The following is a 13,540-nucleotide window of genomic DNA, read 5'->3' on the forward strand; positions in this document are numbered from 1 at the left end:
GAACCCAAAAGCTGGATACAGCCTCCCCATCACTCCCTATCAGAGTCCTTGTGTTCACTATCATAGTTGTATGCAACTACTTTCTTTGTAGCATAGGGTATTGCTCACCACTCCTTGGCTTTTCCATCTCTGTTTATAGTTCTTCTCAGAGTTGCCTCTGTTGTGTTTCTCAATATACCTTCCTGTGATTTCCTAGTTTGGTGCTGCTTCTGCTTCTATATGGGATGGCAGGGATTCCCGAGAACTTCCTGTACCGTGCGATAGCAAACCACAAATTGAACATCTTACAGTCTCCCTAACCTCAGTGTAACCGCTTGGATGGGTTCTGTCTGAAGAATCAGCAGATTTGTTATTCAGATTGCCTAGTGGACAAAAGCCAGGAGGAGCCATTTTGAACGTCTTGGCTACATCCCTTTCCTTGTGGTTTGTGGGCTGCGTATTGTCTCCGGTTGCAGGAAATGTTTTGTCTCTGGACTTCGAGGCCGTTTGTCATCTCGGCAGCACCCAGGCCATGAGGTGGGCCGAGACAGCGGTGGGCCAGGACTATAGGTCTCTCGCTCCTTGTCCGTTTGTTTTGCGCTCTCCAGGAATCTTCCTGGCATAGGTTCTGGCTGAATTGGCAGCTCCGGAGTCCTGCATTATTTCCCTTTTCTGTGTCCTCTGGCAAAGCCTGCTCTACTGAGTGCGCTGCATGCTTAAGCTAAAATTCCTAGATGACAGGCTGCCAGTTTCAGATGTCAGGAGGTGGTTTGTTCGAGTGCCACCCAAAGAGCCTCCTCCTCCTCCGTGTCTTCAGGATTTATTCCATGCTCCGTGTCCTCCTCTTGTTTATCCTCTCGTAGTTCTCCTGCTCGCAGCTGCTTTGTCCTTTGATCCTGCCTGGCAATAAGCCTCCCCATTATCTGTCCGGGACACCTATTGTTTTCATGGCAACGTCCTGTGATGTCAGTCTCCAGGACCATGGCTTTCCCATGCCCTTCTGAAGGAAGACCCTTTGCTGGAGGGGAGGTGGGGAGAGGAGAGGGACAGTGGCGCTCGTTCTTCATCATGTTTAGGTTTACCTGAGGGATTTTTGATAGCAATATCAAAGCTGGGGGATGCCTTGATATTCCCAGTGTCTTCACCTACTGCATGATACCTCCATACAGCAGGAAAAGAAGACTGGTGGAAAAGAAAGTACAGCTCTCTATGGCGGGAACTACTCAGAGGATCAGTGTCTCCAATGGATTTTAAAGCCATACTACAAAACATATTTGCACTCTTTTTCAGGACTTTGGATAGTTAATACAAAGTGTGGTCGAAGGCTTTCATGGCCTTTCTGTGCAGTCCAACACAGAAATGCTGGACCACTCTAACAACCACCATGTCAGACTACACAGGGAAGCCATTGACATCCACAAACATGTAGACAATTTCAACAGAAAGGAGGAAACCATGAAAATGAACAAAATCTGGATACCAGTATTAAAAACTAAAATCAGGACAGTAAATAAAGAACAACACTCTGAAAACAGGGGAATTCTAGACATGACACAATCAGGGCCAGCTAACACCTCCCAACAAAGGACTCCCCTAGGCAGGAAGCAGTCAGACTTTGAAACTTCAAGGCTATTCAATGCTAATAATTGAATAGCCAATTGCAACATTCACACTTGCATCGAACAGGCAAGAGTCCTTTCTCCCACCCTGGACTTTCCACAGATATATAAACCCCACTTTCCTAATTTCCATCAGACTTCACAACTTCTGAGGATGCCTACCATAGATATGGGTGAAATGTGAGGAGAGAATGCTTCTGGAACATGTCCATACAGCCAGGAAACCTCACAGCAACCCAGTTAATACAAAGCTTGGGAGAGTATCTTTTTCAGCAACAGTTTACAGAACAGCTTTTTACACTGTTCCCCAGTATGGTTGAAAAATAAATTCCCTATATTTTGTGTGCTTCTTGCCCTCATTTAGTTAGGTTTTGGACTTCGGAACATAAAATGTATTTAATGAATCAGAGAAATCATCACTACTGTTGACATCAGGAGTTCTCAACCTTTGGTCTTCAGCACCCAGAATTGACCATTGGCCATACTGGTAAAGACTACTGGGAGTTGAACTCCAAAACCTCTGGGTGAAAACCTTTAATTTAATAATAATTCCAGATTATTATTTTCCAGCTCTTCCTGAAATAGTAAGGATTAAAACAAAACTGTTTACATACATAGCAAACCTTATGTCCTTATGTCATTGAATTGCAACTCTCAGCAGTCTTCATCACTGACCAAGCTAAGCTATGGTTGCTGAGACTGCAGTTCAGCAACATCTGGAGCAGGACATGATACCTGCTCATGCCTCACTGGGACATGTTGCTTAATATATGCAATAATAATTCCATATAATCTTGTTTTGGGAGAGGAGGGGTAGATTTTTAAAACTATTTGGCACAGCTGCTTCTGGTTTTTGTTCAGGACAATCACAAATCAGGTTCTCAAAATGTAATGTATCATCGAGGTCTCCCAGTGTTCTACTTTATAACAGATGTTTCTAATTTCTCAAGGTTAATAATAGGCACAGGTGCAGTTCTGTGTGCCATATATTCCAATAAGTTCTGATGTAGTCAAGATGGTTTGTGTGGGCTATGTGAACCTGTTACTCTTTAAATAACTAAATGTTGCTGAATTGTATTTCCAAGTGCTTTTCACTTTAGGTTTTGCTGGCCAGAACTTCTGGGAGTTGCTGTTCAACAACATCCATAAGATTGCACTTTGCTGATGCCAGCTTTTAAATATATAATCCACTAAATCTGACCCAGCCCTCTTTGAGCTGAATATCCAAAGCAATTCAGCATAGCCAGTGAATGTGGCCATTAATTAATCACTTTTGCATTGTGTGATTGTGATTATCTGGATTCCAGATGTGTTAGCTGGCTTTCAAAACTACTGCTGTTAAAGTAGAAGAGGAAATGTTGCCAGTTTGCATATCCTTGCATTTATCTATCATACCTGTTAACTGAGAGGAATGTTAACTCCTATATTTGGTATATATTTGGGGCAAGGAAGAGAAACGACATGCCTGGCATCTGTCTTATTCTTGAGTTGGTTCTAAATTATAATGAGTCTGAGCTCAGTGGTGCCTGAAATATACAGTTGCCCCTTGAATTCTGCACTATGCCAGGTGCTGAGTGAACTTTCCTTGTAATACTGGAGGATGCTTTACTGACACATATCATCTTCACCTAAGCTCTTCCAGGTGTCTCAGAAAATGCTCCGTTGCCCTTTGCCACATTGTTCCTCAAGTGCATTAAACTGCATAGCAATTAAGTATTGGCTTTGCTGATAAAAGCCACACATTCAGACATTTCTCTTCTTCAAAGCTTTTGGTAGAAGCTGGTTGCCACTTTTTAATGGATTTTGCTGATTACTCTGTTACTTCCGGCTGCATAGTTTTGTTGTTGAGGATTTCGTGCTTTATTGTTTTATGCATTGGCCATTATTTTTTATTTGAAGAGAAGTGGATATAATTCTTAAAGCTATAAATAAGTAAAATATAAATATACAGTAGAGTCTCACTTATCCAACATAAACAGGCCGGCAGAAGGTTGGATAAGCGAATATGTTGGATAATAAGAAGGGATTAAGGAAAAGCCTATTAAACATCAAATTAAATTATGATTTTACAAATTAAGCACCAAAACATTATGTTTTACAACAAATTTGACAGTAAAAGCAGTTCAATACACAGCAATGTTATGTAGCAATTACTGTATTTATGAATTTAGCACCAAAACATCACAATTTATTGAAAAGATTGACTACAAAAACACTGACTACTAAAAGGCAGACTGTGTTGGATAATACAGAACATTGGATATGTGAAGGTTGGATAAGCGAGACTCTACTGTAAGTAAAAATATAAATATACAATAGAGTCTCACTTATCCAACACTTGCTTATCCATCGTTCTGGATTATCCAACACATTTTTGTAGTCAATGTTTTCAATATATCGTGATATTTTGATGCTAAATTCATAAATACAGTAATTACTACATAGTATTACTGCATATTGAACTACCTTTTCTGTCAAATTTGTTGTCTAACATGATGTTTTGGTGCTTAATTTGTAAAATCATAACCTAATTTGATATTGAATAGGCTTTTCCTTAATGCCTTTTTATTATCCAACATATTCACTTATCCAACTTTCTGCCGGCCCGTTTATGTTGGATAAGTGAGACTCTACTGTACTTCATTTATATTTCGCTCTATCTGCCCAAGGGGACTCAAGAGTGGATTACAGATACATATACAGTAGAGTCCCACTTATACAACATTCGCTTATCCAACATTCTGGATTATCTAGCGCAGTCTGCCTCCTGCCTGGCTCCACAACTGCTTCTCTAGGCAGCAAGGATTGAACTTTTTACACTTTAAATTTCCGACAGTGTTGTTACTGCAGCTTCGTTGTATGCAATTCTATCTTCGTTTATAGTCAATTTGTTAGTAGCCAATGTTTTTGTAGTCAGTGTTTTCAATACATTGCAATGTTTTGGTGCTAAACTCATAAATACAGTAATTACTACATAATGTTACCACGTATTGAACTACTTTTTCTGTCTATTTGTTGTAAAACATGATGTTTTGGTACTTAATTTGTAAAATCGTAATATAATTTGATATATAATAGGATTTTCCTTAATCCCTCCTTATTATCCAACATTTTCGCTTATCCAACATTCTGCCAGCCCGTTTATGTTGGATAAGTGAGACTCTACTGTATATGGCAAACATTCAATGCCATTATCCAATTGAAAGAGACAAGACCATACATAAACAGAGGCAGGCTTCCTTCTTTCATTTCCGGCATCTGGCGGCTGTTCTCGACCCGGCCATGGGGAGGTGCTGTTGTTCTATTCTTCCACACTGAGGAGCCTGTTGATCGAATCGGCAGCATGTGTTTCAGGGATGCCTTTTACCTTCCTGCTAAAGCGGTACCTATTTATCTATTCACATTGCTATTTTCGAACTGCTAGGTAGGCAGAAGCTAGGCTGACGGCAGGAGCTTACCCTGCCCATGGTTTGAACTATCAACCTTCCATTTGGCAAGATCTTCTGTAGCTGGTGGTTTAACCTGCTGTTCTAGCTGCGAGTCTATGATGGTGAGAGGTGGCTTGTGGTAATGGACTATGCTGGATCACAAGCTGGAACTCAGTAAATAGGAGTTAGATAAAAGGTGATTGACCATTTCAAGGGAAAGTGGCCATTGGAAATTGAGTGCCGACAAGGTAACTGTTTTGGGAAAGTCTTAGCCATCCAGGAATCCAGGGCTAACAGGGCATGGCAGATTACTTGGCAGGAAGAGGCACCGCATGCTAAAACACGAGGGTGAGGCCAATTCAACTACTACACCCTTCCCCAAATAAGGCACAATGGAATCAACTGCAAGATAAATGGGCCAACTTTCTGCAGGGATAGCTATAACTGTTCGACAGGGATCAACATGAGCCCACTTGTCTTGGGATGGAAGAACAAATCAACAGATGGGAAACTTGGTTGTGTTGGATCCTTATGTTTGTTCACTTCTGTGAATCAGTAGGTGTTAAGAGTTATAATAAGAATGATTCAGAGTTACCATGACAAGACTCCCTGCCCAGATAGGAAGTTTCTCTTTCATTCTTCCTTTTGCTTATAGGGATGTGAATGAAGGTTACTTGGCTTTCTATTTCCAACAAGAATACTTCCTCTTTTGCTCTTCATTTCTTTCCTCTTTCCAACTGCTGATGCTCAGGAAGGCAGACCTTTCACTGTGCGCACAGTTGCATCCCTTCCTTTCATGGCCACTGAGAACTGGCAAGATGTGTAATAGTTATAGCCCTCTCCTTAAATGGAACAGAAGACTGAAAGATAAACAACCTTCCTTTTTGCTATGGTAGTGATTTTAATTCTTTTAGCTTCTTAAAAGGAACACTTTACAGTCTCAGTCAGTTGAAATTTGGCAAGGTAAGACAGTTGAAATCAGTGGCAGTGGCATGCCTTCCTACAGTCATATTTTTATCATTATCCCAACGCGACTTTCTTTATGTACCGGGTCCTAGAGAAGTGCACTTGGAAAGGACCAGACGCAGAGCTTTTTCTATTTCTGCCCCTGCCTTATGGAATGCCTTGCCGCCCTATATGAGAGTTAGGTCCTTTTACCCTAGCACTTAAGACCTGGCTCTTTACTAGAGCTTTTAATCTATGTTAATTTTATCAATATTTGTATGTATGTATTTTTATCCTTTACAATTTTATCTTGTAAATCGCCTAGAGCATCTTGGATGGAGGGCGATTAATAAGTAATTAAATGATGATGATGATGATGATGATGATTATGTTCTGGTTATTGTATGTGCTTTCTACTTGTTTCCTGCGTCTCTGGAAGAGGTGTGCCAAAAAAAGATATGGATATGTTTATCAATATGAGCTAAACTCGACCCCCCCCCTCAATTCTGCTTTCTTTGGCTCTTTGGATGCCTCTGTTGTGGTGTCCATGGAACTGGAGGTTTATTTGGGAAGGGTGCTGTATATTGCCTCTGAGAATCCGGGGAGCAGGGGTGAGCTCCCGCTGTTAGCCCCACCTTCTGCCAACATAGCAGTTCAAAAACATTAAAATGTCCGTAGATCAATAGGTACCGCTCCGGCAGGAAGATAACGGCACTCCATGCAGTCATACCGGCCACATGACTTATTTCTATGGATAACACCGTAGAAATGGAGATGAGCACCAACTTCCAGAATCGGACACAACTAGACTTAATGTCAAGGGGAAAACTTAACCTGAACAGGTTTGGTCCCTGTTTGAGTTCACAGACGACTACGTAAAGAACTACAGTTACAGGTATATAGCCTGTCTTTCCCTCTTTTAGGGTCCAGTCATGTACCAATTTACCTAGATGTGTATATGATTGTGTGTAAGAATGATTAAAATAAAGTTATTGTGGTTAAATATTAGAAGTGAAAACAGCAAACGAATAGAACACTTTTCTAGCATCTGTTGCTTTTGCCTACATGCAAGGTTTGACTCCATCTAATTCCTTTCTTTTTTCTTCACTTTGGTTTCTAGTCTCTAGAAATGGAGTTTGAGGCAACTGAAATGGAAGATGATACATTGACTTGAAAGGTGTTAATTAAAACAGTTTTGGGTTCCCATACTATTTTTCAGCACTTCTGAAAATGTGATGATTTCTCAGGATATTCTAAGCTGGAACTGGTGGCAATTCCCAGTTTTTCCAACACTTCATTTGATTATAAAAATAACACACATCACGGCTTTCAGATAACGCTCTACTAGTGGTGAAAGATCTACCATTTCTAGTTCTTTAACTGCTGATTTTAAGCCTCCTATAGAAATGTGGTAGAGTTAGGCCTAGAGTTGGTCACGTGAGACTGGACTTAACGTCAGAGGAAAACCTTTACCCTTTACCTTACCTAGGCCCGTAAACAAGGTTACTTGAGGGTGCACATTGATAGATAGATAGATAGATAGATAGATAGATAGATAGATAGATAGATAGATAGATATATATATATATATATATATATATATATATATATATATATTAGCATGCTGGTAAAATGTAAGATGTATACAATCTGTCAGTAAATTTATAAGAGTAGGACCAGCTTAAGGTAGTTTGCTGTTTTAGAGCCAATGTAAATTTTGCCCTTGGCCCATCTTATGTGCTGAATAAAATATCAATCAGTGAAGAATAACCCTGAGCAGATTTTATCAAACAGTGCTCCTCCAGATGTTTAGGACTTTAGTTCTCTCAATTCCTAACATCTTGTGAGCTGGCTGGGATTTTTGGGAGCTGAAGTCCAAAACACCTGGAGGAGCACAATTTAAGAAGCACTGATCTACAACTTTCCATGAAAGTTGTGAAGCAAAGACCCTGAGGCCAATTTGAATTTGTTCTCGATTGCTGTTGTGTCTGGAAGGGTAAATACTCATGGGGATGCTCCTCTCCAGCATGTTTGGTATGTGCACAAATGATCTTTTATGTTTTGTTTGGCCCAGTGTTTCAATGTTGTAGCCTCTCTCCTGCAGGATGCTTCAGGGCCCATGTTTTTTTTAACATCAATAGGAAGCCCGTGTGGGAGTCAGCTAGCAGTAGATTAGGAAATGGACAAGGAAGTAAAGAAGAAGCATTGCATTGCTTTGTGAATATATACAAGCTTGTTGGAGAGCTTTTATCGCTAGCTTCACCTAGTGTTCATATGAAGTGGCGTTCCAATTTTGGTTAGAGTTGCTAAGGAATAAGTTGCTGCTTGTTTTTACAAGAATTTTCTGGGAGACTTCAAGATGCATGCCTTGGCTTTTCAGGTTCCCATTCCCATGGAAGAGGATCCATCTGTGACAGATATTCAAATTGTATTGCATTGGAATTAAGATCAAGTTTTACAAATGTCTTCTTAAATTGCTTCTGATATTTTGTTGATTTTTGATGGTAAGGGTTATGACTGAGAGTCAGCAAGGTGTAGGGGTTTGAGCATTGGACTACAACTCTGGAGAGCAGGGTTCAAATCCTCATTCAGTCATGGAAAGTCGCTGGATGACCTTGGGCAAATCATGCTCTCTCAGCCTGGAGGAAGGCAAAGCAAACTCTTTTAAACAAATATTTCCAATAAAACTTTATTATATGTTTGCCATAGGTCAGGAACAACTTGAGGGGCCGGGCTGTGGTGCAGGCTGTTGAGCAGCTGCAATAAATCACTCTGACCATGAGGTCATGAGTTCGAGGCCAGCCTCAGGCGGGGTGAGCACCCATCAATTAAAAATAAAAAATAGCCCCTGCTCGTTGCTGACCTAGCAACCCAAAAGATAGTTGCTTCTATCAAGTAGGAAATAAGGTACCACTTATAAAAAAAGTGGGGAGGCAAGGTTAACTAATTTACGACCTGGAATGAGGAAGTGCTGTCAGAGTGGATGATGAAGCAGCTGCTCCCCCCTGTGGCCAGAATCGAACATCCCCTCAGGAGAAGGTTAAATTGCCTCTGCGTCTGTCTGTCTCGGTCTCTGTTTGATGTGTTTATGGGCATTGAATGTTTGCCCTGTGTGTATATAATGTGATCCGCCCTGAGTCCCCTTCGGGGTGAGAAGGGCGGAATATAAATACTGCAAATAAATAAATAAATGTACACAATAGTAACAAAGGTGTATGATTATATTGATTTTTACTATATTTATGGTATGATTTTGCATTAAACAGTTTACAGTTATTATTACCCACCTCACCTTCTGTCCTAAAGCAGGGTACAATATCATTTAAAAAGATAAAGCAGAATGCCATTAAAATACATATAAAAATGTATACTTTGAACTCCATTTTGTTTTCAGTGTAGATGGAGCCTTTGTCGTGATCAGAACTGAAACTTTCAAGACTGCTTCCTGAGCTTGCTTTGTCCTTCCTCTATTGCCGCCTCTTCTATGTTTTCAATTTTAAGCTTGAGGACAGAGACTCAGGCTTAAAATTGTCAACCATATTGGGACCCCTTCTGCATAAAGAATGGGATAAGTAAACATATTGATATATGTGTGCTTTTATGTTTTTAATTTGTAAAAAGATATATTGTATTGCTGTGCATCTGTTAACCAATTTTTCCCCCAAGTGCAAACATTAATCTCTCCTTTCTCCTTTTCTCTTTCTGATGCCCTTTCTTCAGAGGGGCTTTTTCCGTTGTGCGACGCTGTGTCAAACTCTGCACTGGACATGAATATGCAGCCAAGATTATCAATACTAAGAAGCTCTCAGCAAGAGGTAGGCTCCATTTTCTCTGTGTAGTAAACTTTAACATCTTCTGTTACAGGCTAGTTCTCTGATAGCAGCCTCCTTGCTTATGACAGCCACTAGTTGGATCTATTTATTTACTGTATTTTTTACCTCAGTCTATCTCAACCCCGAAAGGGACTCAGGGCAGTTTCCAAATTGACAATAATTGTGCCACATAAAAACATACTGTATACATTGTACATTAAAATAATAAAACAGAAATATATAAATACAGTAGAGTCTCACTTATCCAAGCCTCGCTTATCCAAGCTTCTGGATTATCCAAGCCATTTTTGTAGTCAATGTTTTCAATGTATCGTGATATTTTGGTGCTAAATTGGTAAATACAGTAATTACAACATAACATTTTTGCGTATTGAACTACTTTTTCTGTCAAATTTGTTGTATAACATAATGTTTGGGTGCTTAATTTGTAAAATCATAACCTAATTTGATGTTTAATAGGCTTTTTCTTAATCCCTCCTTATTATCCAAAATATTTGCTTATCCAAGCTTCTGCCGGCCCGTTTAGCTTGGATAAGTGAGACTCTACTGTACATTTAAATAAACAGTTAAAAACATAGCACATCGTCCTGAAATCATAGTCCAAAAGCCATTCCAATCACATTATTTTTTTAGCTGCATATTGCACTGTAACTATTCTCCAAACGCTTGGTTCCATAGCCAAGTTTTGACTTTCTTTCTAAATGACAGGAGGGAGGAGACTGATTTAATGTCAGAGTCACCACTGAGAAGGCCCTGTCCCTCGTTCCCACCAGCCACACGTGCAAAGGAGGTGGGACTGAGAGCAGGGCCTCCCCAGAAGATCTTAACGCCTGGCCTGGTTCATAGGGGGATATACGTTCGGACAGGTAAGCTGAACCATTTAGGGCTTTATAGGCTAAAGTCAGCACTTTGAATTGACAACCAGTTGAGCTGATGCAGCAGGGGGGTTGTATGTTCCCTGTACACCACTCCAATGAGCAATCTGGCTGCTGCCCATTGTACTACTTGGAGCTGCCGAACAGTCTACAAAGGCAATCCTACATAGAGCATGTTGTAGTAGTCTATTCAAGATGTAACAAGAGTGTGGACAACCATGGCCAAGTCTGACTTCCCAATGTATGGGTGCAGCTGGCACACAAGTTTTAATTGTGCAAAAGCTCCCCGGCCACTACCAGAGTCGGTCCAAGTAGGTGCTTGCCTGTGGCGCCATCGTCCCGGGGGGCGCGGTTGAGGCCCCTGGGAGGATGGCACCACCCCCCCGCCTCCTTCTCCTTCGGGCCTTGTTCAGCCTGCGCCCGCCTGGGCCTTCCACCCCAGCACTGGGCCCGCCTTCCGAGGGTGGAAGTTGGGTCAAGCCAGGCGCCCCCCAAGGAGGAGGACCCCGCCAAGAGGCCCAACCCCTTTGTTCACAACCTGCGGATGAGCCGCTTCCAGAGGGCCAAGTTGAGCCGGGTGGGGGGACTGTGGGGAAATGGTTTTGGAGGGCTTGCTTTTGGGGGGCCCCTCTAAGAAGTAGGGAGGGATTGGTTTGCGGTGCTTGCTTTTGCAGTGTCTCAGTGAGAAGGACAAGGAGGTTTTGCTAGGATGCTTTTTTTTTGGGGGGGGGGTGGAACAAGTGAGGAGGGATGGGTTAGGGAATATCTAGGGGAAGATTGGAGGAAAGGGCTTGCTGGGTGTGCTTTCTTTTGGGGTGCCTCTGTGCAAAGTAAGACAGATGGAAAGCTTTGCCAGGGGCTTCCTGACAATGAGAACTGCTTAACAGTGGGATATGTTGTCTTAGGGCCCTTCCACACAGCCATCTAACCCAGAAGATCAAGGCAGAAAATCCCAAAATATCTGCTTTGAACTGGGTTATCTGAGTCGACACTGCCATATAATCCAGTTCAAAGCAGAAAATGTGGGATTTTATTCTGCTGTGTGGAAGGGCCTTAGTGTAGTAGGAGTTTATGGCCCCTTTCTATACTGCCATGTAATCCAGATCATCAAAGCAGATAATCAACATTAACTTCATTGATCTGGATTATATACATCTACACTGCCATATATAATCCAGTTCAAAGCTGATAATCTGGCTTTTTTATGGTAGTGTAGATGGGGCTTATATCTCTGAAGGCTTTTAAGCAGAGTATTGGATTGTTGTGTTGCTATGAGTTTTCCAGGCTTTATGGCCACATTCCAAAAGCATTCTCTCTTGATGTTTCACCCACATTTGTGGCAGGCATCCTCAGAAGTTGTGAGGTCTGTTGGAAACTAGGCAAGTGGGGTTTGTATATCTATGGAATGTCAAGGTTAGGAGAAAGAACTCAAAGAACTTTTGTCTGTCTGAGGCAAGTGTGGATGTTGCAGTTGGCCACCTTGATTAGCTTTGACTGGCCTTGCAGCTTCAAAACCTGGCTGCTTCCTGCCTGGGGGGATCCTTTGTTGGGAGGTGTTAGCTGGCCCTGATTGTTTCATGTCTGGAATTCCCCTGTTTTTGAGTGTTCTTTTTTACTGTCCTGGTTTTATTTATTTATTTATTTCCCATACTTGTGTCCTCCCTTAGAATCATAGAATCATAGAATAGTAGAGTTGGAAGAGACCACATGGGCCATCCAGTCCAACCCCCTGCTAAGAAGCAGGAAATCGCATTCAAAGCACCCCCGACAGATGGCCATCCAGCCTCTGCTTAAAAGCCTCCAAAGAAGGAGCCTCCACCACGGCCCCGGGGAGAGAGTTCCACTGTCGAACACCCTCACAGTGAGGAAGTTCTTCCTGATGTCCAGGTGGAATCTCCTTTCCTGTAGTTTGAAGCCATTGTTCCGTGTCCTTGTCTGCAGGGCAGCAGAAAACAAGCTTGCTCCCTCCTCCCTATGACTTCCCTTCACGTATTTGTACATGGCTATCATGTCTCCTCTCAGCCTTCTCTTCTGCAGGCTAAACATGCCCAGCTCTTTAAGCCGCTCCTCATAGGGCTTGTTCTCCAGACCCTTAATCATTTTAGTCGCCCTCCTCTGGACGTTTTCCAGCTTGTCAACATCTCCCTTCAACTGTGGTGCCCAAAATTGGACACAGTATTCCAGGTGTGGTCTGACCAAGGCAGAATAGAGGGGTACCATGACTTCCCTGGATCTAGATGCTATTCCCCTATTGATGCAGGCCAGAATCCCGTTGGCTTTTTTAGCAGCCGCATCACATTGTTGGCTCATGTTTAACTTGTTGTCCACAAGGACTCCAAGGTCTTTTTCGCACACATTGCTGTCAAGCCAGGCGTCCCCCATTCTGTATCTTTGATTTCCATTTTTGGAAATCCATTTCCATTTCCATTCCATTCTCACCCCGAAGGTTTGGGGGGGGTGTGTGTGTGCCAAAATTCTGTTCGCCTACACTTGAAAATTGCCTTGGGTCGGCCCTGGCCACCACTGAGACCCAGGATGCCAGGCTCTGAGATGAATCCAGGATCACTCTCAAGCTGTGAACCTGTGATATTAGGGAAAGCGTAACCCTGTCCAGCACAAGCTATAACCCTATACCCTCTTCGGCCTTTTGACTGATCAGGAGTACCTCTGCCTTGTCTGGATTTAATTTGAATATGTTCACCGTCATCCAGATCATCACAGCTGCCAGGCATTAGTTCAGGACCTGGACAGTCTCCTTAGCAGTAGGTGGAAAAGAGCGATAGAGTTGGACATCATCTGCATACAGATAGCATCGAACTCCAAAACTCTGGATGATCTCACCTAGCTGTTACCTATCAAGA

General features: G+C 42.1%; 1 protein-coding gene across 12 annotated transcripts in view; it reads left to right on the forward strand.

Annotated features, from left to right (window-relative positions):
* The window catches only part of camk2b (calcium/calmodulin dependent protein kinase II beta), a 178,968-nt gene that overhangs the window by 19,334 nt on the left and 146,094 nt on the right, over positions 1 to 13,540 (forward strand). For all 12 annotated transcript variants that reach the window (XM_062960773.1, XM_062960769.1, XM_008116015.3 and 9 more), the window contains exon 2: positions 9,692 to 9,786. In XM_062960773.1, coding sequence (XP_062816843.1) covers positions 9,692 to 9,786 — 95 coding nt within the window. The remainder of the gene's footprint in view (positions 1 to 9,691; positions 9,787 to 13,540) is intronic.

Source organism: Anolis carolinensis, unplaced genomic scaffold, assembly GCF_035594765.1.
Source record: "Anolis carolinensis isolate JA03-04 unplaced genomic scaffold, rAnoCar3.1.pri scaffold_8, whole genome shotgun sequence".
NCBI classification, from domain to species: Eukaryota; Metazoa; Chordata; class Lepidosauria; order Squamata; family Dactyloidae; genus Anolis; species Anolis carolinensis.